Source organism: Sapajus apella, unplaced genomic scaffold (genome assembly GCF_009761245.1).
Source record: "Sapajus apella isolate SASKATOON/1434 unplaced genomic scaffold, GSC_monkey_1.0 scaffold64, whole genome shotgun sequence".
NCBI lineage: Eukaryota > Metazoa > Chordata > Mammalia > Primates > Cebidae > Sapajus > Sapajus apella.
In genome coordinates this window covers 4,763,649-4,788,364 of record NW_022437004.1, presented here as the reverse complement: position 1 = coordinate 4,788,364, position 24,716 = coordinate 4,763,649, and the positions used below count along the sequence as shown (strand labels likewise).

The 24,716-nt window shown below is 43.4% G+C and overlaps 1 protein-coding gene across 5 annotated transcripts in view; it reads left to right on the top strand.

Moving 5' to 3' along the window:
* Window positions 1–24,716, top strand: part of TGFBR3 (transforming growth factor beta receptor 3) — a 220,378-nt gene that overhangs the window by 154,601 nt on the left and 41,061 nt on the right. For 4 of the 5 annotated variants that reach the window (XM_032247873.1, XM_032247871.1, XM_032247872.1 and 1 more), the window contains exons 5-7: window positions 11,543–11,726; window positions 16,856–17,024; window positions 19,062–19,209. In XM_032247873.1, the coding sequence (XP_032103764.1) occupies window positions 11,543–11,726; window positions 16,856–17,024; window positions 19,062–19,209 (501 nt within the window). Of the gene's footprint in view, window positions 1–189; window positions 194–11,542; window positions 11,727–16,855; window positions 17,025–19,061; window positions 19,210–24,716 lie in introns of all 5 variants that reach the window. The other variant, XM_032247875.1, reaches the window with a different exon arrangement.

The window sequence follows — 24,716 nt, the reverse complement described above, 5'->3', positions numbered from 1 at the left end:
AAAAACATCATTTAGATAGATATGCACTTTGAATTTGGGGGTAAGCTCTTCCATCAGGCTAACATTTGCAGATGAGGAAGGGTAAAGCTAGGAGTCCGAAGATTTTTTTGTAAAGTTGGACAGGATTCCTGCATGGCCTGGGGCTCTACTTTGGAAAACTGTATTAGAAAGCAGCTTGTGCTTCATCAGTTTGGTAACTTGTGAGGACTTTGTTTTTCAGATGGAATGATATCTTTTGCTTCTCTTTGTATATATATATATATACACACTCACATGTACTGTCGGTTTGATAATGTTCCCATGGGAGATTAAAGTATTGCTTTTGTACTGGCCCATGTTCAACTTTGCCCATGTTTGTGTTTGGACGGCAGCATCTCAGAGCTTTCTTCTTGGACATGTGTAAACATACAGGGTGTTAAGAACACAGGACATTTTCAGTTCTTCAGTTTGTTTATATTTCAGCAAAAATTAAGAACAGGATGATCATCATAAATGTTTTGAGAAAAATTAATAGTCAAGTATGTTTTAAGTCATTTTATTGGAAGAAAGTAATCTGGTTTTGGGTACTACATAAAAGCACCCAAGAATTTTTAAATGATTACATGGATTTATGTTTCATGAATTCATGATTGGCAGATACCATCATCCCATGGCTCATGAATATGTAGCTTTGCAAATTAAGAATGTAGGTTCATAGGCATGGAAGTTATTATTTCTTTGAAACGAATCTTTTTAAAAAAGCATTGAGTCATGATATATGTTAATAGAAAACATGTTTCAGATTGCATTTCACATCACATGGCTTCAGAGGAAATAGGCGAGTGGGGTCCTCTCAGGAGTTGGGTAGGGAGAACGTGTGATTTTCTTCTTTCAGAACGCAGGGTTCCGTCTTCATTTTGAAGGTAAATATTTCAATACTGTTCCAGTAAATTTGCTTTTGCTGTACTTCATGTGCTCAAAATACATAAAAGCATAATCTTTATAATGCCTTTCTGTGTGGGTGCTGTGATGCGTTCTAGGGCCAACCTGTAGATCCCACTTAAACCTCAACTGAGATTCTGGAGGAATACCTATTCTCCTTTAACATGTGTCTTTTCCCGCTGGAATTGAACCAGCAAGTTCTTGGCATGGCAGATGTTTCTGAAATATCAGTATGTTTTTCTTTGCTTTATTTGTTTTCCTTGTTTTGTGCTTTCTATTTTCCTAAGCAGGCAACTCCAAAAAGAGATTTGTTTGTGCAGGAATCAGGAAAAGGGAAGAGGAATACTGAAAGTTGGGAGTAAAGCAGGACAGAAGAGGGGGAGGAGTGGATTTTCATTGTGTAAGTGTTGAACTTCCACCGATGCCAAAGTCATGGACATGTGTGCAGTTGGGTGTGTGAGTTAAAGCAGCCCCAAGGGCCTGTAACCTGAGTAGCAGGCACTCACCCAGCTGATAACTCAAGTTCCAGATGGGCCACAGCTGAGTTGTAGGGGTGTGTGTGTGTGTGTGTGTGTGTGTGTGTGTGTGCATGCGCGCGCGTGCGTTTGAGATTCCTGGAACAGATTTCCTCTGAGATCTCAATAGGCCTTTTCATTATCATTGGGGAGCTATGGTTTCTCTTATTTCACAAGGCCCATTTCTTCCTTTTGAGATGTGCAAGGAGATGACTCCATCCATGACTTGGCTTTACGCTCTCCCTCTTCGCTTTTTATCATCAGTGCAGAAGAGAGATTCTTGCTTGTTCTTCAAACAATCTCTTTCAAGCTTTATAAAGATTATTTGGAGTTTAAATAACATTCGTATCTATGGCCTAGAGCAATGTTCCTCACGGATGCATCGGAATCATGAGTGGTCGAGGGAGGATTATAATGTAGTTTCTTACATTCCCACCTCCCACCGCCCTGGAGTCTGCATTTTAACGTACTTCTGTCTGAGGATCACACTTTGTGAAGCATTGGGCTTGAGATGTTTTCTTGACATTGATTTATGTTGAGACCAGACCAGATGGATGGATGGATATGACCAGTTCATAAACATGTTCCTTTTTTAGGGTCATATTGGAGGAGGCTCTAGAGCAGTGCTGTCCAATAGAAATATAATGCAAACAACATATGTAATTTTAAGTCTTCTATTGGTGCATTTAAAAAGTAAAAGAAGGCCAGGTGTGGTGGCTCACACCTGTAATCCCAGCACTTTGGGAGGCCAAGGTGGGCACATCACTTGAGGTCAGGAGTTCGAGACCAGCCTGCCCCCCAACATGGCAAAACCCCATCTCTACTAAAAATACAAAAAATTAGCAGGGCATGGTGGCAGGTGCCTGTAATCCCAGCTACTCAAGAAGCTGAGGCAGGAGAATTGCTTGAACCCAGGAGGCGGAGGTTGCAGTGAGCCAGGGTCTTGCCTCGCCACTACACTCCAGCCTGGGCAACAAGAGCGAAACTCCATCTCAAAAAAAAAAAAAGTAAAAGGAGTAAATAAAATTAATATTAATGACACTTTATTTAACCCAATAGATCCAAAATATCACTTAAACATATAATCAATTAATAATAATGAAATTGTTCACTTTTTTCTTGTGCTAAGTGGTATGCATTTTACATTTATAACACGGGTCAATTGAACTAGCAACATTTTAGGTGCTCAATGGTGCCATGTGGCCAGTGGACACTATGTTGAATAACATAGCTGTAGAGAAATGATGCTTTTGCTAACTACCCAGCAGACACATAGTTGCTCATGGCACTCGCTCCCATTTCTCTGCTGCTCCAGAATATGACCTCAGAATCCTCCTCGGCACGGAACCTGAGGCAGGCATTGCCAGTTAATTGGACGTCAAGGTTCATTCTATTTATCAAACAAATACTTAACAAGTATCTTTTTTGTACCCAACACTTGGGATCTACCCATGGGCAATGCACACTAAGATCTCGGCCTCTGAAGGAACTTTATAGTGGAAGGAGATGGGCAATAAGCATATTATATGGCATTTCAGAAGGTGACAAGTACTATAGAAATAAAATGTAAAGTGGGTTTGGGAGAATCAGAATTCCTAGAGTGGGGATGGGTGGTGGGGTTGTACATCAAAATGGGCCCAATGAGAAGGTAACATTTGAATAGACTTGAAGGAGGTTGAGGTGAAACTTAAGATGAGACTTAATATCCATTTTTGATCTAGGGTGGCCAGGGTTTCCCTCAGGACTTCATCTGGGAGCATTCTTGTTGGGGTACGGGTCAAGGAGGCAGTGTGGCACTATCCACAGCAAAACTCCTCTCCTCACCACTGAAGACTAAACCAACGTGGGGGAGGCCCAGAGAGAGGCTGCAGTGCAACCTGCCAGGCGATGAGTCAGCTGATGTGCTAAGTGCTGAAGCCAAGAAGCTCAGTGCCAGGAAAATGGTGTCTGTGCCCATGAGCTGGGACTTGTGCACCTCACTCAGGCTTGGGAGATCAACCTTGATGTTTCTGTGGATCTGCTGAGGACTTTAAGAGTTAAAGCTGAAAGACAGGTGTGGAAACAAAGGGCTGGCTGCCTCTTTGGCTTTTTTCATGTACTTTTGGATGAGGCTGTTGAATCCGATCCAGAAAAAATAATAAACTTGGCTGTGGTTGCCTAGCCGTAAGTTCTTGTAATAAAACTCCCAGCAACTGGCAGATAGAGTAATGTTCTGCTCTTTAAAAAAGTCTGGTAGCATAACCTGAATTTAACATACAAATGTTGTGCATGGTTCAAGTAGGGAGGAGCATTCAGGAGGGTCCGGGGTGCATCTCAGCATCCTAGGATTTGTTAGACTGTAAAGTGCCTCACGGTTGCCCCTTCAACAGACCTTTACTCGGAATTGGGACCCTTGGATCCGAGTGCTCTGTTCATTCCCACAGGAAGACGTTTGTCATGTCAGGGAAGGTTAGAGGATTGGGTTTTAATTAGCAAGCAGGAGGAGAGTTCAGTGGGTTGTAGGGGAGGCATGGAATTACCAAATATGCTTTAATAATTGGTTTTTAGGTGGAGTTATTAGGTGAAAAATCAAATCATTAGCTTTAAAGCCTGGCCAAAAGCTCATTTCCTGGGCAGTAAGGGAAGCAAGGAGTTTGAGTAACGGGAATGAATAAATTATGGCGTATCCTTTCCTGTAGGTAACAACATTGAGCTTTCATTCAGCAAGCAATTATTGGGTGGTCCCTGCTTCATGTCCAGCACTACACCAGGCCCACAGCATTCAGAATGAACCGGGTTTTTCCGTGGCCCTCGAGGTGTTGCTCTTTATCAAGTGAGGGTGGCAGGTATGCTGACAAACAGTCGCAGTCCATGCGAGAGAGGGATGGACTAAAGGTCTGTACAAGTCATGGGTGGGCAGCTCACTGTGAGGAGCAGGGAGACTGGGAGGCTTCACAGAGCAGGTGATACTCCCGGGAGGACACAGAGCGGTTTGCCATGGGAGCAAGCAGGATAGAGGGGCTCATGCGGGGTGCAGGATGTAAAAAGACCCAGGAGTGTGTAGCAGCATGACATATTCTGCAACTGTGAGTAGTTCTTGGGTATGTGGGAGAGTGGCGTGAGATGAGGGTGGGCAGAGGCCCTCTTTAGTCATACGCCATGTTAAGATGCTTAGGTGCTATTCTGCTTTATCATGTGTTTACTTTTTAGAAGGATTGTCCAGGTGACAGCGTGGAGGAGGGGTAGAAGGAACAGGAATGGAGGCTGGGAGGGTAGGAAGTTGCTGTAACAGTTTGCTTGACATTACAAGGACGAGAAATGGGGCAGTGTTGCGGCAAGCATCCAGGGATAAGGTGGAAGATGAGGCGTGGAATAGTCTCCTCCTTCTCTTGCACGCAGCCTCTCTAACCCTCACAGTAATCTCTGAAGATGCTAGTAAGACGACTGGTGGCTGGAGCTCCTGGACAGCCTCTGGATGGGCGCTGGTTGCCAAGAAAACAACCATGTGATTAGAAGTTGGAGCTTCCAGCCCACCCCTCTGAAGGAGGGGAGAAGGGCTGGAGATTGACTTAATCATCAATGGCCAGCGGTTTTATCAGTCATACCTATGAAATGAAGGCTCTCTAGAAATCCCTGATCTGTGGGGGAGGGCTTGGAGAGCTGCTGGGTGGTGAGCGTGTGGAGGCGCCGGGGCATGGGGGAGTGGCACTCTCAGAGCGGCCACGGAAACTCCTCACCCCTTCCCCATGCGTTGCCCTCTGCATCTCTTCCATCTGGCTGTCGTTCCTGAGTTGTATGCTTTATCATAAATGGATACACATAAAGTGTTTCCTTGAGTTCTGTGAGCCATTCTAGAAAATAATTGAACCTCGGTGTCATGGGAACCTATGATTTATAGCCCCTCTGTCAGAAGCATCTGAAGAGGGGCAGCCTTGTGGGACGGAGCCCTTAATGTGTGCAATCTGACCTATGTCCAGGTAGATGGTATCAGAATTACATCGAAATACACAGCATCAGTTGGTGTCTGAGTTGGAGAATTCGTTGGTGGTTGGGGTGGTAAAAGTACCCAGACACCTGATGTCAGAAGTGAACTATTAAAGTGCTGTGAGTGTATAGAAAAATAGGCTTGTCTCTTAGACACTCTTGCAGTTATTTTCCTTACAATGATGATTGCAACTCTTCTCATATTAGACAAAATTATTTTCCCTACATTACTTATGTGTTTTGCTATTCTCCTTATATCCCATCTTCTTCCACAAGCCAGACTCTGTTAAGGGTACTATGCCATTAAAATTGATGCAGGGTCTGGAGCATGGACTGGTAGAGTAGAAGAATGACGTGCAAATGTCTTCTCTTCATTTCAGCAGATATATGATTTGGGTCTGTGAAAGAATCACTTGAACACATGCGGAGGAGGCTGCAGTGAGCCAAGATCACACCATTGCACTTCAGCCTGGGCAACAGAGCAAGACCCTGCCTCAAAAAAAAAAAAAAAAAAAAAATTTGTAATCCCGGCCAGGCTCGGTGGCTCACTCCTGTAATCCCAGCACTTTGGGAGGTGAGGCAGGTGGGTCACCTGAGGTCTAGAGTTCGAGACCAGCCTGGCTGACATGGTGAAACCCTGTCTTTACTAATAATACAAAAATTACCTGCATGCGGTGGCCCATGCCTGTAATCCCAGCTACTTGAGAGGCTGAGGCAGAAGAGTCTCTTGAACCCAGGAGGTGGAGGTTACAGTGAGCTGAGATTGGGCCATTGCACTCCAGCCTGGGTGACAAGAGTGAAACTCTGTCAAATACATACATACATACATACATACATACATAACATTGTAATCCGTAGTGTTGGAGGGGGCGCCTGGTAGGAGGCAATTAGATTGTGGAGGTGGGAGGATTTCCCTTTTTGTGCTGTTCTCGTGATAGTGTGTTAATCGTGAGATTTGGTTATTTAAAAGTGTGTAGCACCTACCCTCTCCCTCTCTTCCTCCTGCTCCTGCCATATAAGTCATGCCTGCTTCCCCTTCACCTTCCACCATGATTGTAAGTTTCCCGAGGCCTCCCCAGCCATGCTTCCCGTACAGCCTGTGGAACCATGAACCATTAAACCTCTTTTCTTCACTGTGTCTGACCTTACACTTGGTGCATCTCAACTGTGAATGCTCCTTGCCCTGCTATTTGCGTGGTTTGTTCTTTCACCTCCTTTAAGTCTTTAACTTCTCAGTGGCCTTATTTTGCTCCGCTGGCTGCCTTATTAGACTTTAATCCCCATAAGGGCAGGGAATTTTGTCTGTCATGTTCTCTACTGTGTCTATAGCACCTAGAACAATGGAGTAGGTAGGCACTCCATAAATCTTTGTTGGCTGTATGTTTAAAGCATAGGTTAGTGTATTAGGCTGTTCTTGCATTGCTAAAAAGAAATAGAGACTGAGCAATTTATAAGAAAAGAGGTTTAATTGGCTTATGGTTCTGCAGGCTGTACAGGAAGCATAGCACCAACATCTGCTTCTGGGGAGATCTCAGAGGAGGCAGATGTTGGCTCTTACAGGGGAAGATGCAGCAGGAGCAGGCACTTACACATGGCGAAAGCAGGGGCGAGAGACTGAAAGTGTGTGGGGGGAGGTGCCACACGCTTTTAAATGAGCAGATCTCACGTGAACCCAAACAAGGGTTCACTTATTATCAAGGGGGTGGTCTAAGCCATTCATGAGGGATCTGCCCCCATGATCCAAACACCTCCCACCAGGCCCTATGTGAAACATTGGAGATTGCAATTCAACATGAGATTTAGGTGGGGACAAATGTGTAAACTATATCAATTAGTAAATATGAGATCCTAGCAGGGTTCAGCTGATGCCAAAGCTAATGTGGATGCTTCATGCAGTGTCCACATATGTAGAGAAAGAAATTTATTGTAGGAATTGGCTCATGCAACTATGGAGGCTAACAAGTCCAAAATCTGCAGAGCCAGTGCAGCTCCAGTTTGAAGGCCTGCAGGCTGCCATAGCACCGGGAAGAGCTAATGTCCGGTTTGAAAGCCATCAGGTGGAATGCTTGGGAGAGGGTTGGCTTTTTGTTCTATTTAGGCCTTCAACTGATTGGATGAGCCCATATACGTCAGGGAGAGAAATCTGCTTTACCCAGTGTACTAACATTTAAATCTCATCCAAATACATCCTCACCAAAATACCCAGAATAATGTTTGGCCAAATATCTGGGCACCTTGTGGCCCAGTCAAACTGACACATAAAATGAACCATCACAGTATGCTTCTCAGTCCACACCTGGAGACCTTGAATCTTGTCCCAACACCATCTTTCAGAGACTGTCCTATTGACACTGTGACAACCAGGGTATCTGGGACAGAGTTGAAGAAGCTGGGGGTGTTGTCCTGAAGAAGCAAACACGTGATTGAGGTCAGGTGACACTTTTAAACACTCGAAGTCTTCTCTCACGAAAGAAAGATGAGGGAATTCTTTAGTCTGGTAGCATGGTTCAGACTAGTGTTTAAAAAGTGAATCTAACAGAACAGAAATCTGTCTTGGGAGCCAGCGAGTTCTTCTTTCTGGAAGGGGGCAGGCAGAGGCCAGCTGTGACCAGGAGTCAGAAGTCTTAGGTTCTGGTCTGGCCCTGGTGCTGACTTTTGGCCTTGGGTAGGCCATTAGCCTCTCTGAGGTTTCCTCCTCTCTGCTTTAGAGGTCACAGTAGCCCGCCTCACAGTTCTGCAGATCAGATGGAAATAACATCTGAACAATACCTTCTAAAACAACACCTTCTAAAACTCAGCTGTAGCCTTGCCAGGGTCAGGAGAGCTGGCAGTCAGGAGGAGAGTACTGGCTCACTTGTTGCTGAAGCTGAAAATTTCCACTGACCTGCAGTTGGGGATACCTCACTGCAGCTTTGCTTTCTTCTTATTGGAATGTGCCTGAGGAGTGGCAATTAACTCCAGTTCCAAATTCCTCAGCCCTGAGTATGAACCTTATTGCTGCTGGCCAGGTGAGGAGGATGATGCCTGGAGGGAGCAGAGGGAGTTCTTCCTTCTCCAGGAATCAGCCCCATCACCAGCTTCATCACGGCATCGCTCTTTAATTACTTCAGGACGCATTCCAGAGTTGCCATTGTTACCTTCTGTATTTGTGCTGTTTGCTTTCTTGCCTCTGGAATGCACCAGTGTGATATATCCTGCTTTCCGCTCTGAAAAAATGTACTCTGTGTGTAATGTATTTAAAGCCCAATTGCCGTAGTTTATGGCCACAACATGAATGAGAAACAAGAAGCGGACATCCAGGGTTTCTCGTCTAAAACATTCAGAACTGTGCTGGCAGCGGGACAAAGGCCTTGATAAAAATGCCTTTTTAGTACAAACGAAAAGACGATTTTACTACAGTGCAAAAGTCAAAAAATTAGGTAAACATTGTTGGAAGTTCAGTGTTGATGAGTAGCTAAGCCTCAGAGAAGTTACACTTAGGTGGGCATGGTGATTTTTTTTGGCAGGAAAATGGCTCAGGAGTTTTTTCTTATTCGGGCGACATCAAAACATGGTCAGAGCTACATGTTCCACTCTGGTTTTGTTTATAACTTATAACTGGCATCAGGACATTCAGAAAAGATTGTGACTGCACTTGACAGCACTGATACGTAGTAAGTGCAGTCAGTGGTAGCCGTTGTGAGTAGCTATGGTTTACACCCAGTTTATTAATGATTAATTCAGGGCTTCTCAAGCCAATACAACCCAGAAAGGCAAGACACTCTTACTAAATCCTAAACAGACTAATTTCTAGCATAGAAAGGGCTATCAATTTGGGGATTCAAACTGAGAATCCAGTAGATGTTTCAGTGGCAGTGATCATCAGTCTAAAGGGTAGAGAAGGATTTCTCAGTCTCTATACTACTTACATTTTGGATAATTCTTTTTTTTTTTTTTTTTAGATGGACAGGGGGGACAGTGGCACAATCTCTAGCTCACTGCAGCCTCCGCCTCCCAGGTTCAAATGGCTTTCCTGACTCAGCCTCCTGAGTAGTTGGGATTACAGGCATGCACCACCATGCCTGGCTAATTTTTGTATTTTTAGTGGAGGCAGGGGTTTCACCATGTTGGTCAGGCTGGTCTCAAACTCCTGACCTCATGATCCGCCTGCCTCAACCTCCCAAAGTGGTGGGATTACAGGTGTGAGCCACTGTGCCCGGCCCTTGGGTGATTCTTTATTGTGGGATGCTTCCCTGTGTATTGTAGGATGTTTAGCGGTATCCCTGGCCTCTACCCTGTAGATGCTAGTAGCACCTCCCTCCCAGCTCTGACAAGCAAAAATGTTACTACACACGGCTGCTGAGTGTCTCCTGGGGGACAAAATCACACCTGGTTAAGAACCACTGGTGCAGAGGAAGCTGTGAGGTGCCCCACAGTGGGCCTGTTCTCTAATAGCCGATCACTCAGTGTTCGTTAAGGCTGGAGTTCTCAAACGTGGCTAAACGCTGGAATCACCTTGGGTGCTTTAAAAAAAATTCTAATGCCTAGAACCCACATGAAAGATTCTTATTGGCCTGGAGTGTGGTCCGGGCATCAGAAGATCTAGAAACTCTCCAGGTGATTCCAGTTTTCAGCTTGCAGCATTAGTAGGTCATGGAATCAATTAAGTGAAGTACTTTTTTTCCCAGCATTTTCAGAAGATACCTTTATATAATTGTATAGAAAATATTAATACCTAGCACAGTCGCTGGGTAAATATAATTTTGTGCATGTTAAAGTTGAAAACACTGCTGTAAGTGATAGAACCACAAATAAAATCCCTGCCCTTGCTTCTTAGTCTTCAGAAACTGCTCGCTTTTCGTTATAAATAAATGGTTCATGTGAAATTTAATACAAGACATTTATAGTTCTATGACTTGAGAATTTGTGAGCCTTTTTGCCCGCATTTTGAGATTTCAGCATGACATTGATAAAATCAGTTATTTTATAAATGCTAGCCAATAAAAATGGCATGCATATTTTCACCAGCAACTAAATTTGATTATAGCACAGCAACAAGATGACGATTTTCCTCCTTTGTGTGTGTTAATTATATACACACCATGATATGCTAGGTCAGCAGTGGTCTAAATACGTCCAGCAAGAATGAGGCACTTGCATAAATCATCCTGAAAGTTTTATTAGATTAGTTTAATAGCCTCTTGACTTCATTATCTGTGGGAATTTGGGGGTCTTACAAAATAAACTGTTACAAACATTCATCTTACTGCTATGAGATAGAGTAATGTGATAGAAGGCTGGCAACCTTTGGCCATTCTTATCTCAGTACTCAGGAGAACATAAACCAAGAGCACTCTTACTGTGTCCCTATTGTGATGACTCTGTCGGCAGATGCCGCAGCTGTGGAAGACCTGAAAGTCGTGTTCAGTTGCTAGAAGGACTTTGGGATCACTTGTCTTTTTTTTTTTTTTGAGACAGAGTCTCACTCTGTTGCCTAGGTGGGAATGCAATGGCCCTATCTTGGCTCACTGCAACCTCCGCCTCCTGGGTTCAAGAGATTCTCTTGTCTCAGCCTCCTGAGTAGCTGGGACTACAGGTGCATGCCACCACACCTGGCTAATTTTTTGTATTTTTTAGTAGAGATGGGGTTTCATTGTGTTAGCCAGAATGGTCTTGATCTCCTGACCTCGTGATCTGCCCGCCTAGGCCTCCCAAAGTGCTGGGATTACAGGTGTGAGCCACCACGTCCAGCATGGGATCACTTGTCTGGATCCTGAAGCTTGTTATAAGCCCATAAGAACATTGATCGAGACTTCCCACTTGACTTGAAATACGTTCGTTGGAAAATTTGGTCTCCACTTAGATTTCTTGGAAATAGCAGTGATAATTCTTATGATGACTCAATGCACAATACAGCCCATCATCACAAGGTTCTTTCAAGGCTCAAAGGGACATCCTGCACTGGTAGTTTTGCCATTGTCTGGGAGGACTAGGCTTGGGATTATTTCTTGAATCAGCTGCTTTAAAAAGCTGATCTGCCTGTGGAACAAAGGAAAGAGGTTCGATTGACAAATACCCATTAGTTGTCTGAGAAGTGCTTTCTCTAATTATGATTCAGCTCTGGTGACTCTACCATGTTAAATATGCGCTTCTGTTTCCTCTAGGTGTCTGAGGGTTCTGTGGTCCAGTTTTCATCAGGAAACTTCTCCTTGACAGCAGAAACAGAAGAAAGGAACTTCCCCCATGGAAATGAACATCTGTTAAATTGGGCCCAAAAGGAGTATGGAGCAGTTACTTCATTCACCGAACTCAAGATAGCGAGAAACATTTATATTAAAGTGGGGGAAGGTAAGGTTTATGTGGCTTCAGTTAATGGCTGATTTATGACAGGCAATTGCTTTCTTTTCTGAAACCAGGTGGTTAGGGGAAGGAATGACAGAATTACAGAATGTTGGAATTGGCAGGGACCTGAGGGGTCATTTGGCCCCAGGCTCCGAACCCTCCCATGTTCCCGCCCTTCTTTTTCCTCCTAGGGAAGCAGGCCTGGTTATGGCCAAGTGAAAAATAGGGAGGAGCATGGGGAGAAAGGAGGAGGTTGTGTGGGATTTAGAAGACACCCACACACAGAAGTCAAAAAAAGCAAATGCAGGCTAGAAGCTGAGGGTGTGGGAAGGAGCTGACGACTGATGGAGTGGAGGAGTTGGCAGAATGGGTGAGCAGGTGGTTTCCTCTTACCTGTGTTCTGCAAATGTTTGAAGCCAGTGTTAGTCTGTGGTGCTGAGACACAGGTTACATTTCGGACAAAGCAGAGGAAAAGTGTTTAAATATATTTTTAGTACAAATGACTATTACAAGGACAAATTATTGGAAAAAAGAAGTGTATAGTCTTGATAAGAGATTGTCTTATTAATTTAAATTTCCTTACATTGCAGAGGGATAGAAATATCCAGAAACTCAATTTTGAAAGCCTTTTATTTTGGAGACAGTCTTGCCCTGTCACCCAGGCTGGAGTACAGTGGCGTGATCTCAGCTCACTGCAGCCTCTGCCTCCCAGGTTCAAGCAATTCTCCTGCCTCAGCCTCCTGAGTAGCTGCAATTACAGGCACCTGCAACCATGCCTGGCTAATTTTTGTAATTTTTTTTTTTAGTAGAGACAGGGTTTCACCATGTTGGGCAGGCTGGTCTCGAACTCCAGACCTCAGGTGATCTACCCGCCTCAGCCTCCCAAAGTGCTGGAATTACAGGTGTGAGCCACCACGCCTGGCCTGAAAGCCTTTAAAAAAAAAAGAAACTTTCTCTTTCCCTCCCTCCCTCCCCCCCCCCCCCCCCTCCCCTCTCCCCCCTCCCTCCCTCTCTCCCCTCCCTCCCTCTCTCCTCTTCCTCCCTTCTTTCTCTTTTCTTCTCTTTTCTTTTTCTTTTGTCAGGGTCTCGCTCTGTCGCCCAAGCTGGAGTGCAGTGGTGTAGTCACTGCTCACTGCAGCCTCAACCTCCAGGGCTCAGGTGCTTCTCCTGCCTCAGTTTCCCGAGAAGCTAGTACTACAGGCATATGCCATCACACCTGGCTAATTTTTATATTTTTTTGTAGACATAGGTCTTGCTATGTTGCCCAGGCTGGTTTTGAACTGCTGGCTAAGAGATCCTCCTCCCTTGTTCTCTTAAAGTTCTGGGATTATAGACGTGAGCCACTGCACCTGGCCAGACCTGTTTTTTTTTTTTTTTTTTTTTAAATCATTATTTTCACTAGAGTTATTTCCCCCCCCCCCCCCCCATAAGTTACTAGGAAATAACTCTTGTGAAAGGGTCCTTGTTACAGCCAGGTGATTGTGTGAACACTGCGTTTCAGGTCTTCAGCATCCAGCTGCTTTCTGTTAAATTCTACAGCAGCTGTCACCCCCTCCACAGACAAGACAGGGAAGGGTGGGCTTGTGAACCCTTGATCCCAACTCTTGTTTGGATCTGGGCTGTTTTCAAGTGTGTGAGCGACAGAGGCAGGAAAGGTGAGGATGCTACGTGCAAAGGCCATTTCAGGGGCCTTCACATGCACCCCACAGTAATCCCAGGAGGCAGACGTCATTTCCACCATTTTACAGAGGGCTTAGTAGAGGGTTAAGTGAACCTGCTCACATCCAAGTTACTAACAAGTGGCAAAGCCAGAACACAAACCCAGGCTTCCTGACTCTTGAGGTTAATGCTTGTTGCCTGAGCTGCACTGTAAGTCTTAGCCAAATAAGCGTAACTCAGAAAGGAAAGTGGTCCACCTGGATGAATGTCCTTGTTTAGTTGAGGCCAAGACGAGGGGGTTTAGATGAGGCTTGGGCTCAAAAAATCTCTGTTTGTTTCTGTACTCTCATGAGAGTAGCTAATAGCAGAGGTCAAATCCCGTTGAGACAAAATGAAAAATCCCTTTTAATAAAGACTGTAAGTCCTGGCCAGTGGGCTGCATTTCTGAAGCAGAATTCTAGTAGCATGAAAGAATGTTGATTACCCCTTGGAATTTGTTAGAATAAGAAAATTGGTTATAACAACATTTAGAATGTTGGACTGTGTTCTCTTGGCTGTGCAGGAGCTGCTTTCTACGCACAGCAGTCACTTGCCCTGAGAGCCAGGAGTTGTCACTTAACTGGTTAAGCTTGTATACACTGGGTAGGGGAAGCTAATGGAAAGGACCTGGTGTCTGGTGCAGTAAAAACTGGTTAACTCCTTGGTAACACCTTCGGAACCCCTGAAACTTGACTCCAGCCACCAGTTGGGTATAAGTCACTGGGCCATGCCATGGAGAGAGAAACAGTAGGGAAATGAGGTTCCTTGGTGAGGTCAGTGGACCATAAAGTGATATTGTTTATCACCGCAGCTCAGACTCCACTGAGCAAGCCTCATCAACCCCTTCCTAGAATCCGACCTGGCTCTACTCTCCTTTCAATCAGGGATCGCAGGCCACGAGGCCTAGTTGCTCTAACCCCAGCAGTTCTCAGAGTGTGGTTTCTGCCCTAGCAGCATCTGCATCGCTTGGGGACTTGATAGAAATGCCAGTTCTCAGGCCCAACCCACCCCGGACCAACTGAATCAGAAACTCTGGTGGTGGGACCCAGCAGTCAGCGTTTCAATCAGCCCTCCAGGCGAGCTGATGCTTGCTGACATTTAGGAACTGCTCTCATCTATATACCCAGAGTGGAAGGATTTAAGAGTTTTACTCTTATCCCAGCTGGTCTCGCCATGAGGCTTCAAGCGACACTTGACTTACCGCCAGAGCCTCGGTTTCCACAGCAGGAAAGTGAGGTGTTTGCATTACCCCCCAGCTTCATTCCTGCTCTCAGAGTATTTCCTTCTGGGTCTCAAAGTCATTTGTCAGTCTTTTCCTAAAATACAAATAAGCATGTGACTCCCCCCACCCCCAAACTTGCCAGGTTTCTGCCCAGGAATTCCCTTTTGCGGTTTCCTTTCTACTTGGCGCTCGGTGTCAGTTTTGATGCCAGGCATTCAGAAAGTCAGTGGGGAGCAGGGGAGAAGCCACACACAAAAGTGATCAGCTTACTCAATTTAGTGACAATGGCATCTGGGACTAGAGCCCTTAACGTCAACCTTTGAACAATTAGACCTTTTGTCGTGACTTCACATGGGTACTTTGTTACTTGTCTCAAATCTCACATCATTGTTTGGTAATTCAGGAAACCTATACCATATGCCCACTATGTGCCAGATACAAGCCAGGCACACCTAGGAACTGGATATGCCGGCCACAATCCCAGGAGGGTCCTAGTCTCTTGAGTTCCAGACTGGCCTGTCCATGGCCCATACACACTCTTACTTAATTAAATTTCAGCCCTGCCATTCCAATATCATTTTCCATCCTGTGATGTGGGGGAGGCATCCGCAGCGCTGCAGCTGCACGGTGTGCATACCTCATCTGCTCATCTGGCAAAACCCTCAGCAGATGTGGAGGGAGGCTGCTCTAACGGCCTGAGTCAGTGGAGCCTTGAGCTTTTCTCTCTGAGTGGGAGGGGAACTAGAGGTGACTGTAGAGTGCAAACACAGTGCTCTCTTGCAAGGAGCCCACAAGCAGAGGCTTGTGAACTGCTCTGGTCCTTTTTGATCTGGGGTAGTGCCCGGGGTGCTGTGGTGGCCAGAGCCATGATGCCCCAGTGAGTGCTGCAGACCTCAGCACAAGGGAAATTGCACAAGTTGGGGAGAGGGAGGGACAGTATCAACCCAGCCTTGGGATCCCCTGATTGATTCCTTACTCCCAAGTGAGACTTTCATGTGGATTTGAACCCTGGCATCCTGACCTGAAAATGAAAAAGGCAGAAGTCTGTTTTATAATGGTGCCAGGGCTCTGATTAATTATCCCTTCTGAAACAGCATGCTACACCTAGAACTTCCTTGACACTGGTCCCAGCTGTCACACTGCCAGCAGTTTCTTTCAAGTTCTGTTGAAACATTTAAGCCCATGGATGGAAATCCCATCAGCCGCCGTGCCGTGTAAATGGCATGTGCCGTTGGGGGAGTGTCCTCAGACTCTGCTACTTACATCACGTTCCCGAGTGGAGGTGGTGAGCAACTCTCAGCACAGCGAGATGTTTGTGAAAGCACTGTGTAAACTGTAAAGTGCCGTATAAACCTTAGTTGTCTGTATTCAGATTGTGAGAAAGAGTGAAGCTCTGCCTTCTTTGTTTCCCCTAAACTTCTACCTTTCATCTTCAGAGTAGAAAGTGCTGTGAGGAATAAATATAAGGGAAAGATTAATTCTACAGGGGGCGTCGAAGAATTAGTTAGGTGGTTGATTCTCCTGATATTTGAAATAACAAATATCCAAGGAGGAGTGTATTTGGGGATAGAATGGATTGAATGTTAAATACGCTGACCATGAAATGTTTCACTATTGAATTTTTAGGTAGGAGACGCTTGGTAGACAGATGACAGTATAAGTCTACAGCTCAGAAAAGGAGTCATGATCTAGGTGCAGGCTGAAACCATGGGAGTGATTGATATCACTGAGGAAAAGAATAAGAAGACAGAGGGTTGAGGAAGGAGCTGAGAAGTTCTTAGCCTCGGTTTATATTGGAATCAACTACAGAGCTTTTCAAAAAAGAAAGCTGCCTAGGCCCCGCCTGGGTGTTCTGAATCAGATTCTCTGGGATGGGGTCTAAACAGATCCTGAGCAGAGGAGGTGCCAGTGGGAGAGATGTGAAAGATAGGTCAGAGGAAATGGATGAGGACAGGAAGTATCACAGAGAGCAAGCAAGGAGAGGACTTAGCCGAAAGAGGCCCCTCACTGGGGGCTAGTCAATAGCAGGTCACTGGTGACCATAACAGGATGCATTTCAGGGCAGTGGTTGAGGAATTCACAGACGAAGGCCCATCCTTTGAGCTCATGGTTTCCTGTGTCCTCCATTTGCTCTGTTTGACTGTCACCCTCCTTCCTTTGAATCTGGTCACCAAGTAGCTCAGTGGTTTGACAGATTGACCTGTGCCTCTTTCAGATCAAGTGTTCCCTCCCAAGTGCAACATAGGAAAGAATTTTCTCTCGCTCAATTACCTTGCTGAGTATCTTCAGCCTAAACCAGCAGAAGGGTGTGTGATGTCCAGCCAGCCCCAGGATGAAGAAGTACACATCATCGAGCTAATCACCCCCAACTCTAACCCCTACAGGTAAGCCAGTCTAAGTGTGTGAGTGTGAGAAGAGATGAAAGTAAAGATCTTCCTTGACTTGAGGCAGGGAGAGTTGCAGCCCATCCTACATAGGAGGGAAGGGAGCCATTGATGTGTCAGGTGTGTTGCGTCAGGCGTGTTTCACAGAAGCTTTGAAGAAGAGAGTAAAGGCACCAGTGGTATATTTTATATTTTGCATCTGTCTCTAGATCCTGGCTATTCCAGATGAATTCCTGAAGCCTGTTCTGAACATCTGAGTGTTAATTACAGGACACCATCACTCTTGCTTCATCTTTCTCACCTGCCTAAGATTATTTCTGATAGGAAAGTTATAAGATATGCCCTATTAATGTAATTATGATCTTAGTAACATTCTGGGTTGTTGTTGCTGTTTGTTTTTCTCAAGACAGAGTCTTGCTCTGTCACCCAGGCTGGAGTGCAATGGTACGATCTTGGCTTACTGCAACCTCTGCCCCTCGGTTCAAGGGATTCTCCTGCCTCAGCTTCCCGAGTAGCTGGTATTATAGGTGCATGCCACCATGCCTAGCCAATTTTTTGTATTTTTAGTAGAGATGGGGTTTCACTATGTTGGCCAGGCTGGTCTCAAACTCCTGATCTCATGATCTGCCCACCTCAGCCTCCCAAAGTGCTGGGATTACAGGTGTGAGCCACTGTGCCCAGCCCTACATTCTGTTTTTAATAAAGCTCTGCTTATGGTGTCCCCAGAGCACTTAGACACTCAGAGCTGTTTGCTTTAAATCTGTGTGTGTGTGTGTGTGTGTGTGTGTGTGTGTGTGTGTGTGTGTCCGTCCGTGTCCGTGTGCTGGAGTGGCCCTTCACGGTGACATGCGAAAGAGCCATTTGTTGCCTCTCCCTTGGGTGCTTGTTCTCCCTCTCAGCGTCCTATCACTGGACTGGAAATTTGACCATCGCTGTCAAGAATAATTAGCAAATTTAAAAAAAGTAAAAGGAGAAAAAGTAGGTTCTTTTCCCATTTTAGTCTGCATCTCACCCTCATTCCTGTGAATCTGGACTAGTGACTTAAAAATTTAAATTTATATCGTAGAGGAATTTTGAGGTTAAAATTCTAATCACAGTTTGACTTTAAAGGTGTATAAGCTACAGATCAGTTTTGGTAAGATTCCACTCTGTCCACTTGAAGAATTTTGTGGAAAGTGAAAAAGGAATGGGAATAGGAGCAGTCTGGTGAATGCGCTTCGATGTCAGGCCTAGGGCTTCATTGCAATATACCATGTGTTGTGTGCTTTACAAGTGTGTAAAGCTGAGATGGAAATAAAGACTGTTCCCTTAAATTCAGAATGATGGATGTTATTGTTTAGTAAAAAAAGTCTCTATTATATGAATTCTTAGAAGTTTAGGTTGTGTTCATCAATTTTCCAGTAATCACTTGGTTGACCATCTGTTTTCTTTATTTTAATAACCTTATATCCAGAAGTTTAGGAAAGTAAATGCAGATATGATTCTGTAGCAGTTGTTAATGGCTTAAGCAAACCTTACATAAATCAAGAATTTCTTTAACTTTTTGTCTCTTTATTCTGAAGTTTCCTAATTTTTTTTATCAGCATGTTTCCCTGCTCCCCATCCCCCCACCAACTCACCAAACTGCCACCTACTTCTGTTTTGAAGGAATCTGGACATGTACCCAGATTGGAAACCTGTACATCAACGGTGTTAAAGGTTGAAAAAGCAACAATACTGTGTCAAAAGTAAACTTTTCTGGTTTGTTCAAGTCCACTTCAAACAGTGGCTGCATTAAGTAACCACGATTTTTTTCCCCCAAAGAAGAGAAAAACTTTAGTGACTGATTACCAGCAAGCATATGTTTCTATTGTTACGTAAAACAATTTCGGTATGTGTGCAGTAACAGTCTGTTTTGCACATGTCATTGGCCTGGGATCAACTCCAGCTTTTTAATCAACTGGCCAGACACTAGAAACACGAAGACTTGGAAGAGGGGAGATAGTTGCAACTTTCTGGCATTTAGGTCTTAACTTTGCCTTTGTTTTCCATTCACAGTGCTTTCCAGGTGGATATAACAATTGATATAAGACCTTCTCAAGAGGATCTGGAGTTGGTCAAAAATCTCATCCTGATCTTGAAGTGCAAAAAGTCTGTCAACTGGGTGATCAAATCTTTTGATGTTAAGGGAAGCCTGAAAATTATCGTAAGTTGATTGAGCATGTCTTTTGTTTAGACAAGAATTTAAGCTGTGCTTATATGTGTTATTTTAAAAGTTTCTGCCTATTTAGACTCTCTAAGCTCTCTCAATTATTTTTCACTTTGCAAAATAGGATGCTCCTATAAAATAGGTGTGGTGGTTAAAACAGGGCCTCAGATTAAGACAAACCCATGTTTGAGTCCAGGTAATCCCATTGTGACCTTTGGCAAGTCCCCTAACCTCTCTGAACCCCAGCTCCCTCATTTGTGAATTCCCTGAAATATGTCAGTATGCTTTCCACTAATACTAAGTGTAAAGTGATGAACACAATTAAATTCATATTGAGCATCCTACCAGGACCTCAGTGTCACAGTTCTGAATATCAGCTTTTATTTTAGGATTAGGTACTTAGAGAAAGTATGGGAAATTAGGCTGAGGCCAGCTCACAGCATTGGCTTTTCTTTTTGAGTTAAATGCAAAATGTTGGCCTTTTTGCTTGCTTCCAACTTCTAAGTGTGAAACACTGATAGAAGAATCACAGTAACTGTGAGGTCAGTGAAATGGTGCTGGACAAGTCTACTCCACCTTGTTCCCAAGGCCCTCTATTTAGTAGAGATGCACATATGAGGCTTAGTCCATTGGCACAATGGGCAAACAGCAGCTGGTTTCTTCAGAAGTTGAATGTTGAAACTTGGTAAAGTAAATCTTATCTTCAGTATGCTTAGTGAATAACTATTTGACTGAGTTATATTGAAAGTTAAAGAAAAAAATCCTCCTCCCTATTTTTTCAGAAGATGATTATCTCTTTAGTATCTCTTTTGTGGGCTCAAATTTTAATGCATTGTCTTTAAAATATTTTTGGCCAATTTCTCTTTTAGTACCTGCACTGAATCAGTTGAAGTGGGTTTTATGTGTTCAGTATTTTGAGAGAGGGATGCCTTTGGTTTTGGTATTATTCGTTCATTCATGGCACCTTCCATGTGATACCACCGTGAGCAAAGCCACAGTTCCCTGGGCAACGCCATGTAAAAGCACTCACCAGAGGCAGCAGGCAAAACCACTAGCACACATATTTTAATTTTAAAGTAATCATTTCTGGTTCCCGTGGGTTTTTTTTTTTTTTAAACTTTGCTAGGATCACAATGAGCCATCATATGTAACAGTGATACATTAATTTGTTGTCAAGCCAAAAGCCTAGCCATGATCTGAAGTCAGAGATGTTTTGATTGCTTTCTCTGGCATGGCATGAGGGGTGTTGGTGACCTGGGCTGTCTGCTGCTTTTGCTGCCTGGCACACCGGCCAAATGTTTTTAATTTCAGAATAACAAAAACAGGAAAGGGAATCATGCTTTGAAAGGCAAAAACATACGGTACATTTTAATTCCCTGCTGGAGTTCTTGTGTAAATATTCTTCCAGCCTTGACCCTTCAATAGCTGTTTCTCTCCCTGTGTGTGCCTGGTCCATGGCAGTCCTGAAGTTCACTTTGAATGTCCCTATCTCTCATATGAATCAGAAAGGCTAGAAATGAGATTGCTCATCCCAGTACAGAATCTGTTTATATTCCTCTCGTTGGCTGTACTCCTGTTCCAGGCCAATTTTGGACAATGCATGACAACATTACTAAACAATTAGGTAATGTTTCATGATGTTCTTTTTTATTCTCCCAACCAGTCTATGCTTTGTGATTTTCTAATTCCCTGTTTCAGATGTGAATTCTGACTGCATACTGTGAGAGAAAGTTACCTGCCCCTACAAAAGTTTAAATTAGTGTTTAGAAAGGGGACAGTGGTTTATAGAAACCTTGTTTCTAGTGTTTCCTTTAGAGACAGTGTAGTGGAATGGAAAGAATCTTGACTATGTGTCAGACAGGGCTAGATTTGAATTCCATCTCCAATTATTATTACGCCTCGTAGATATTGTGCAGTCTAACCGATGAACACTGAGTCTGTTTGGTCATCTGTGAAATGGGTATGATGATAGTACTCACCTTGAGTTTGTGGTTCATTAGCTGAGTTCATTTGTTTGTTCATTCATTTGCCAGGTACTTGTTAGGGGCCTATGGGGTATTTCACCTCAAGCCTGCACATGTAAGTTCTCAGCTACATGTGTTGCTTCTGTGAGTTTAAGGTTCTCTTTTTCTTAATGGGAACAGTAATTCCTATCTCCTTATATTTTGGAAGAGAAATAAGATAATATATGCCTAGCAGAGTGCCTGGCATAAAAAGGGGGTTCATCTTCCTTTCATAAATAACTCAGAGTGTCTATAGGAACAATTAGGGTACTTCTCTAAACAAGGTAAAAAGAAAGAAAAATGTCTACTCCTTACCTGATGGAGCTCCTTACCAATCCCTTAGTCCCTAAAGAAGAGCGCCATTAAATACGAATGTCTTATGCATGTGTGTGTTGGGGGTGGGGCATGGGCAGAGTGTGCCCTCCAGATGGCAAATGGTCAAAAGAGGTGCAAAGAGCCATGCAGTGGGCAAGAATGGGAACATTGGCGGTGTCTCCATCGCCTTGTTCAGCTCTGGCTCTTTTTTCAGGTCCTCTGTGGACTATGCGTAATCAGTTTTATGATAGGAAGAACTCTAAAACATAAAAGAATAGACAGAGGAAACTTGTTAGAGGTTTCCGCTTATACTATTTCATGTGGCCTCAGGAATTCAGGATTGATGATAGGCAGCTTGTTCCTAGAGAAGACACCCTTTAAAATCCCAGTGGAAATATGAACTATGCTGTCTGGCCAATCCCTTCCCAAATGACTCTCTGCCCTCCACTATCAGTTAAGATGCAAATATGGAGGAGTGTGGAGGCACTTAGGCTTCATTCATCATCTTTCATGGAGATACGGCTGAGAAAGATGGTGGTAATTTTTGGAGACCCCTTGTATACCTGCATTTGGAGTAGCTTCACTAAAGCTGAAAAAAGCCTAGGGACTTCCAGAAGTACAGTGTGAGAATTTGCTCAATGCTGGGAACTAACTTATCTGCCATTGACCCAAGCCTTGCTCCTTTACAAATGTGTAGATAGATGTTGAGTCTTTTGAGTTCCCAGACATAATCAAAGAGATGTACTGACAGCTCCTAGATTTAATGTGGAAAGGTGCAAACAGCTCATTCCACATTGGTGGAAAAGGACAGGTGGCAGTTATGATGATAGTTTTCTGGAAATATGATATTTTCTCAGCTGTCCAACAACATGAAAGACTAGGGCGGATGAGGGCAAGTGGTATTGTTTAGCCTAGTTGTGATTCCAGCCAATCAAAATGACATGAAGCTCTGAAAGGCTGGAAGAAGCTGTACCTAAGAAACTACTGTTGACTAAATAAATAAAAAGTTCTAAGAATAAATTAGATCTTCCATTATCTCATTTTAGCCTTCTTCCTTCTTTCCTTCCTTTCTTGTTTCTTTCCTCCCTAGCTCTTCTTTCCTCTAAGGAGTTTTTTTCTGTATTGGAGTAAGAGCTAAAATATTCTGAATGTATTAAACTGAATTTACAGATGGCTGCAGAAGTTGGTTAAAGTTCTGTCTGGCTCCTTTGCATATAGTATTTGTGACTGGTGAGTCTGGCAGCATTCCGCAGATAAGCGCTTTAGGTAACAGAAAAATATACTGAATGAGATCCCTTAAGCTTTGAGTTGAAATACGTGTGGCCTCAGCCAATATCCCACAACCACATAGGCCAAGAGAACTTAGAGCCTGTGAATCTTTTAGAGTTTTAAAGTGGGAAAGGATTAATATTTAGTCATGTTAGGGGCAAACAGAATGGGAAACAAATGAGGAATTTAGGAAAAATGCTGCATGCATGCAGGAGAAAATCATTGGACATGGAAATTAAAGTGATTTTTATACAGCATGAAAATGGCATAATCTGCATACTGGAAGGGCTTTCCAGCCCTGCTGGTGCAGTTGTTGAAAACATGATGCCTTCCCTTTGGGGGCCCCTCTGCAGCATTCAGCTCTCTCACTCTCTGACAAGAGCACTGCCACAGGAGTCAGCAGTTGATGTAGAAATTTACCTTCCCGGTTCTGGTTGAATAACCTGGTTGAGTAGAGTCCATTTATATCCTTTCCCAAAAGTATTTCTATCATTTTTATTTTGTAATTGATTATCCAGTGAAAGCTAATCTTTTTTTTGTTTTAAGGCAGGGTCTCACCCTGTCACCCAGGCTAGAGGGCAGTGGCATGATCATAGCTTACTGCAACCTCTAACTCATGGGCTCAGGTGATTCTCCCACCTCAGCCTCCTGAGTAGCTGGGACTGCAGACACATGCCACCATGCCTGGCTAATTTAAAATTTTTTGTAGAGATGGGATCTTCCTGTGTTATCCAGGCTGGTTTCAAACTCTTGAGCTCAAGCAATCCTCCTGTTTCAGCCTCCCCAAACGCTAGGATTATAGATGTGAGCCATGGCACCCATCCCTGAAGGCTAATCTGAAGACCCACTTGTATTACTGGATAAAATAGTGATACCTAAAAGTAGAGTAACCTAAATTAATTAGTTAATTAATAGTTAGAATAGAAGATGTTAAGTATGATCGGTTAATAGAATTGGCAAATGAATACAATTATAGAATTGCTAATTGATCATACATTTTAGATGAAATATAAACATTGGTTTGTTTTACTATATAGAATTTAATAGATTACATAGATGGGATAGTCTCCACACTGAAGTACAGTCTTGCACGTGTAATGATGTTTCAGTCAATGAGGGATCACGTATATGACAGTGGTCTCATCAGATTGTAATACCATATTTTTACTATACATTTTCTATGTTTAGATGTACAAATACTGACCATTGTGTTACTACTGCCTACAGTATTCAATACAGTAACATGCTGTGCAGGTTTGTAGCCTAGGAGCAATAGGCTGTACCATCTAGCTGAGGTGTGTAGCAGGCTCTACCACGTGGGTTTGTGTAAGTGTACTCTATGATATTCACACAAGGACAGAATCACCTAATGATGTATTTCTCAGAACATATCTCCATTGTTAAGTGGGTATGACTAATTGTGCTGTCTTTCATTGAAATCTAGGGGGAGAGGAAGTGGAAGCATGGGAATTTGGTATATAAACTATACGGACAGAACATACATACTTTATATGTCATTTTAAGTAAAAATAAGTATACTTTTAAGAAAGTACACTTTTTAAGAAAGTATACTTATTTTTACTTAAAATAAGTATTTTTAAGTAATATACTATATACTTTATATGTCATTTTAAGTAAAAATAAAAGTTTATTATACATATTTACTATGTGTATTAATAATTTAAACATTAGACTATATAGTTATAGACTAGGTTTACTTAGTATGTAACTACTTACATGTGATGGGATGATTTTTTTTTTCAGCATAGGGAATACAAATAGTATGATCAAGCAGCATGCATAGATGTCTTTAATCTACTATTAAAGGTTTTTTACATCATCGTTCTTAGCCCAAAGAAAATAGGGATCAAAAGAATAAATAATTCCCTCATACACAATATAGAATCTACTTATTTA